The sequence below is a fragment of the Arachis duranensis genome, chromosome 1 (genome assembly GCF_000817695.3).
Source record: "Arachis duranensis cultivar V14167 chromosome 1, aradu.V14167.gnm2.J7QH, whole genome shotgun sequence".
Taxonomy (NCBI): domain Eukaryota; kingdom Viridiplantae; phylum Streptophyta; class Magnoliopsida; order Fabales; family Fabaceae; genus Arachis; species Arachis duranensis.
The window spans coordinates 90,542,526-90,549,478 of NC_029772.3; the positions used below are offsets into that span (position 1 = coordinate 90,542,526).

General features: G+C 30.3%; 1 protein-coding gene across 1 annotated transcript; it reads left to right on the forward strand.

The window, feature by feature from the left end:
• Nucleotides 1-5,406: 5,406 nt before the first annotated feature.
• Nucleotides 5,407-6,225, forward strand: LOC107461203 (zinc finger protein 2). Its single transcript, XM_016079681.3, has one exon. The coding sequence runs from the start codon at nucleotides 5,452-5,454 to the stop codon at nucleotides 5,998-6,000; it is 549 nt and encodes a 182-aa protein (XP_015935167.1). The 5' UTR covers nucleotides 5,407-5,451; the 3' UTR covers nucleotides 6,001-6,225.
• The last annotated feature ends 728 nt before the right edge of the window (nucleotides 6,226-6,953 follow it).

Consider the following 6,953-nt stretch of genomic DNA (forward strand, 5'->3'; position numbering starts at 1 on the left):
TGACTATTAAAATTTATTATTTTTAATTATTATTTAATTATTTAGTCATTAACTCAATTCTTTTAATTTAATAATATAATAATATACTTTATCTCATACTTTTAAACATTAATAACAAAAAATAATAAATTTGATGACCCTCTAACATTTGATTCCTGTTTTTTAAACAATATTTGTTACCTTTTTATATATAATTTACTATTAAATTATCAGTTATAAAAATGTTAACAACTATTATGGCTAAAGCATCAGATAATGCACCAATTTATCACTTATATACATACTATACTTTTAATAATTGGTGTACATGAAAAGTAATGCACATATATAACACAACTCTATAATTAATACGGCATGCCTAAAGAAAAAAAACCTAGTATTTAAGTTAAATAAAGCAATTTTAAATTATTCACTTATTATTGTTCTAATATTATTTTAAAGAAGTGAAGTTGTAGAGATCGTTACGGCTCTGTAGCACGTTTACCAGACAAATTAAACCTTTATAATGTTCATTTTTGTTGTAAAGATTAATTAAGGTTTAGAAGATTGCATATGCAGGGAATGCAGTTAACATTAATGTAGGTTTGTTCAAGTACAAAGGGGAAACATGGCATTTGGATTGGAAGAGGTTTAATTAACATAAGAATTAATGTTTTCTCTTGGCTTTGGAATCTTAAAGACTAATTTGACCAGTAATCACATACGGCAACAAATAACAAATAAAATAAACACGTAGTTTCTTCGTTTGTTACATGTGTCTGTGATTTGCAGACAATGCACACCGCGATCATTGCTGATTACAAAGATTATGATCCACCAATCATCATTTCTTATTAAACTATCTACATATTCCCGAGATGGGGATTACTATATGTAACAAATACCTGTATAAGGGGACTCTTGGAATTTAATTTGTCTGCTCTGCCACAATTTTATAATTCCACCTTGCATGTGCTTTGTCCACTCAATAATAAAATAAATAAAAATGGAGATGGAATTCGAGAGAGAAAGTAAGATGGAAATGGAATAGAAATGTGTTATCAAACTAACAATCTATTTGTTCAACTATTAGATAAAACTATATATTCTAACAAGGTGAATTAGTTCAGCCACTAATTACAATTTGTTACCAAACATTATCATTTTGTAACGTGTATTGCATGCAATTATTGTGGCATAAGGTCACATACATGTGTGTTTATAATTTTTCATTTTAGTATATAATAATCGAAAAATGTTTGGGACAAAAAAATATCAATCTAAAATTATCCAAAAAATTTTAATTTTGACTTCGTTTATATTAATTCAATAAAAATATTATTCGTATATTAAAATCAACTACTAATATATTTATACATAAATAAATGTGTAGTTTAATTTAATTTTAATATATATTTATATTTTAATATGTATTTTATATATGCAAATAATTAATTTTAGTGAACACGTAGCATATAGTCCTAATTCCATACATCACACCTTCAAAACCCACGCTCCTATCACATATTGGTTTGTTGTCATTAATTATTTAATTTTTTTATACACTAATTATAATAAAAACAAATAAAGTAATATCTTTTAATTGACATTAATATTAATTTATTTCTTATTAAAGGTCTAAACGAAACCTTGATCACCGTAGAGCATTATATCTCTTTTCATGTTTTGTTAGTATCAGGATATTATTATGATTTTTTAATCACACATTAATGATAATATCATATTAAGTTTTTAATATATTTAATATATTAAAAGTAATTTTTTTTTTTAATTAGGACGCATGATGCGGAAAGCAGAGTTTAGAAGTAGAGTTGAATAAGCAGGAGTTTCCTTTATGACTGGATATAGTTGATGAAATTGAAGACAATAGTACACTCAAAAACGCAGATTCAAAGTCACAGGTCTGGTCTGTAAATGCGAGTATATATACTGGTGCCGGAGCATCACATACTACGAAGACATGGTTGCACTTTCACAAGGGAGCACCAGTACCAACTTCACTTTATATTGGAACTCTAGAGTATATACAAGTGTGTATGTGTTTCTGTGTTTAGATTAAATATTATTTTTTTTCTAATGATTAATGAGACAATTGATTTTATTTATATTATATCTGACTGTTGTCAAATGATTTTTTTTTAAATTTCCGTCACCCCAACACAATCATCTATGACATTCGGTTAATATTCGTCATTTTTGTTCTACTACTAACAAGTTTAATTGATTAGAACAAATATATAAAGAAATAAAAATTACTTCTATAAATAATACACATTATTCTCAAGCGAGCACGGCTATGTTTAATTGGAATGAAAGAAATAGAGAGGAAGGAAATAGAAAGGAAAGAAAGAAAATGAAAGAAATGGAGTGAATTTTTATTTTCTTTAGATGTAAAAAAAAGTAAAGGGATAATATTAGAAGTAGAGAGATTTAATTTTCTCTCCATTGTTGGAGAAAAAAAAATTGGTGGCTCCCACCAATATTTTTCCATCCATTTTCCTTCCTCTCCCATTTTTCTCCTCAACCAAATAAAAGAAAATAACTATTTTCCTTCCTATTTCTTTTCCTCCCTTTTCCTTCTTTCCAATTTCACCTCAAACAAACACCGTATAAGTGAATTTTTTTTAATGCTTGATTCTGCATGTACATATTCTGCATGTTTATTTTTTGTTCTTCTCAATAAGATGTGGATATTTATTTAAATCATACCATTTGGATGAACGAAGCAAATAAAGCAGCACGCGACACAGCGGCATAGAAGCAAGGACACAGGTACAACGTTGGAATAGCAGTGGAACAAGGCCTCTGGCTCGTGCGACGTCACAAAAAGGAGAAGAAGGCGCGCAGCGTTAGCATCGCTTGCAAGGAGAGCAAGGGCAGTGCGACGTCGAGAGCAGGCAGCGTGACGCAAGGAAGAAGAAAGTGCAGCAGCGGTGCGGTGCGGCGCGTTGCTTCTTCAGACGGTGACGGCGATAGTGAGGTGCATTGGTGACAGCGTGACATGAAAGGGAGAGTGAAGCGGCTGTGGTAAAAGAAAAGAAAGGTAGAAGGTAAGAGATTAGGATTGTGGTGGATAAATGGCTAGATTTAATATGTATAAATTATAATGTGTATTATAATATATTAGTAGCAATTAACAAATAGGTTTAAAAAAATAAAAAGTATAAAAAAGTTATTAAAAAATATAGGTTTGTATTAATGTAAAAAAGTAACAACTATAAAAAAAATTTATTTTGACTTTTTCTATGGCAATAGTAATAATTTAATAAAATTTTTAAACAATAAAAATTATTAAAACAAGACTTTAAAATAAGATAAAAGATAAATTTTTAGCAAATTATATAATTATATACGTTGAAAAAGAGAATGTTTCAAAATTTATCTCAGATGATAAATTGATAATTTTAGTTATATGAAATATCGCTGAACAAATTTAAAAAGATCAAAATTCTAAAGTATATAGTTGAATATTAATTTTTATATAATATAATTATTAATTTTGACCTATATACTATAAATTATATTTTGTTGATTTTTTGTTATGTTATATTTAATTTATTTTGTATTTAATTTGGCCCCTCTTATAAAATTTCTGGATCCGTCACTGGTAAGAATGTTTTTTGTTTTGTGGACTTGAAGTGCAGTCAATTGTTCACATTGTTCGCACTCCCATTATCTATCTAACAAAATTCTTTTAGCATATTCGAGTTATATGTATAAGTAAATGCGATCGAATAATCATATGTTCCATATATATGTTGGGAACATTACATACATTGACTTGCTTAGCTTGGACTAGTAACTAGTTTATTAATCTATTTAAATAATTATTAGAAGTTCAAATTTTTTGTACATGTAATAATCTATTGATCAATTACAAATTCTTAAATGAAATTTTAATTTGTGACGAATTAACTCTTAACTTATCGGGATAAAAGATAACAATAGAGATGAAAAAAAATACCACACTTACAGATACTTGCAAAAATTATCTGCGATAAAGAGATTATCGGAAATTTACCCCCTACAAATAAATGGGAACTGCGATAAAGAGATTATCGGAAATTTACCCCCTACAAATAAATGGGAACGGAAGCGAAATTGAGATACCTACCCTACAAAACTTGAAAAATATCCGAAAAAAATATTACTTAAATCTCTATATATATTATGCGAGGAGTGCTAGGGAGTCAGTAATTTTTGTGATTTATAGTCATCAAGTAATCATCAATGATGATTTTAATGGTGTGAGATTGATGTGAGATTTCATCTAATGGCTCACTTTTCTTTACTAATTATATGCGACTAAAATTTAATAAAGGTTTTGGCCCATAGACTTTTTCATATTATGCTGGTACATTAAACGAAAAATGCACGTTATATATCATTGGTTAAATAAAAATTAAACCATCACACAAAGATGATTAAGTACTTATTATATGAACAGTACATACATGGATACAAAGATGTAGATGTTTATAACGTTTATGCCGTAAATCAAAAGAGACTGAGCAAAGGACAACATCTTGGTGTGTTAATTAGTTCATTTAAGAAAAAAAAATTGGTTATTCAAACCATAGTATTATTCATTGTCAACAAGCACTATAAGATTTGGTGTATGTAATTTTTATTTAATTGATTAATATCGATCCATATTAATTAAGTGGAATAAAATTAAACTAGTTGATTGATTAAAGTGGGATTACTAATTGATATGGTCCAATGTCGTATGGCCAGATGGATGATGAAACGTACCATAAGTATATTGTAAACAAAATGGTCTCCAATCATGTGCATAATTTAGTCTAGTCAAGGTGGGTTATCTCGGTCACTTTGCAATTCCAAAATTGGAAATTTGATGGCAACACTCCATGATGATTAATAACCCTCATCAACCTTCTTGTTCATAAGGGCCACAAACAAAACAACACTGGTTAATTAGGACAACATACTATATTGTCTCATGACTTAGACGCTTGGATTGAAAATCTTCACATATACTATTATTCTCTCCAAATAATGTAATAAAAAAAAAAACAGAAACTATTACAATTACAATACAAAATATATATAAACCAAGTTGATTAATTAATGATCATTCATCATCTACTCTTATATATTATATTGGTGATCGACCGACAAAGGATCCTAACTCTGCCCATTAATGAAGGCGACAAGGTCTTTGATTCTCCACTGATGTTGCAGATATATGTCCCTCAACACCATCCTCTTTTTTCACTCTAATATACTACTACTACTGTTTCTCTCTGCAACCAACAGTAGCAGTGATCAAACCCTTTATTAATTTTATGAATACCTAGTAATATATATAGCTACCTTATTATATATATATAGTACATACATACACACACACACTTACACTTTGAACCACTCAGTACATCTTCTTTTAATTTTCTCTCATCTCTTTCTTTTAATTTCTATTATTGTACCATGAATAATTTCCATCCAAACACTTCTCTTCACCTGAGTCATCATCATCATCATCACTTACCTACTGCAGATGAGAATTCAATCAACCTTGACCTTCTTCTTGAGCCTTCTTCTTCTTCAACTTCTTCATCTTCACCTCTTAGTGGTGGTGCTGGTAATAATTATAATAATATGACAGAGGCAAGGGTATTCTCATGCAACTACTGCCAAAGAAAGTTCTACAGCTCTCAGGCCTTGGGAGGACACCAGAACGCTCACAAGCTCGAAAGGACGCTGGCCAAGAAGACCAGGGAGATCACTTCATCCATGCAAGATCACAGATCAAACTTCATCAATTCTACTACTACTACTACTTCACATCATGCTTTTGGTGTTCTTGAGAACCATGTCCATGGTGCTGGAGGAAGAAGAGATAACAATAGCTTCAGCTACGGCGGTTCAAAACAATTAGGTGTGGCTGCTTCTTGGTCCCGTGGTTACACTTCTACTACTTCTGAAAATGTTCATCAGGAAGATATTAGCCAACTTGACTTGTCATTAAGGCTTTGAAACTTATGATGATGAACATGATGAACAAGAAAAATTCTGGGTTTTTCTGATTATGAATGATGAACAATAATATAATGTGGCGGTAGAGAGAATTGAAGGGGCTAGATAGGAGGATGTAAGTGGGGGAAGCAAGAATCAATCTTAAAAGATGGATCCAAGTTGTTGATCTACCACTGCCACTTTTTCTTTACAAGGTAAATAATGCGAGGCTGGATTTCAGGTTACATAGGTTACCATATTCATGACTACATAGCTCTACTGCAATTTTAATGTTCTTGCTTTTATTTGTGTTTTCCTTTTTGTACTGTGTATGTGTAAAACTTTAATTTGTCACAAGTTATCATCTATATGGTTGAAATCTGAGACAGTACTACTTTCTAGAGAGGAGGAGGAATGAAGTTTGGTAAAACAAAAATGGTGCAACACAAGGTCCCAGCAGAGGCTAAGTGCAATATTGGTGTATGTATGTGCAGCCACACTGCTAGTCAATATTCATATATTTAACCTGAAATTAATAAAGAGTACACTCATCATAATTAATTAATTAAAATCTTGAGCTCACATTAATGGTATAGTTTGTGATGCTCTCATCATGATGTTATGCAATGCCACTTCTGACAGCATAATAGTTTTAGCTTGTGATTTTATGCAGCAAAGCAAGTGAAGTGCCGTTTAATTAATACTCTACTTTTCTCTGCGCTCTAACATGCAGTCTGAATGTGTACAAGATTTTCTGAAACTTTTTCACATGTTGGTGTTGTTGTTAGTGGGAAAACTAGCACACAACAAGTTTATATATATGCCAATTCAATTATTTACAACACAAAGTAATGTCTCTTTTTTTCACAGTGCTTTTTATGGTTCCTGCACTCTTACATGAAATTCAATTTCATTCTTGAATTTAATTTAGAAAGACTAAAATGTATATGTTCCTCTCCTTTGGTCTTCCTAAC

Excerpts from the sequence above, each read along its gene's own strand:
- LOC107461203 (XM_016079681.3), top strand. The coding sequence starts at position 5,452 with ATGAATAATTTCCATCCAAACACTTCTCTTCACCTGAGTCATCATCAT.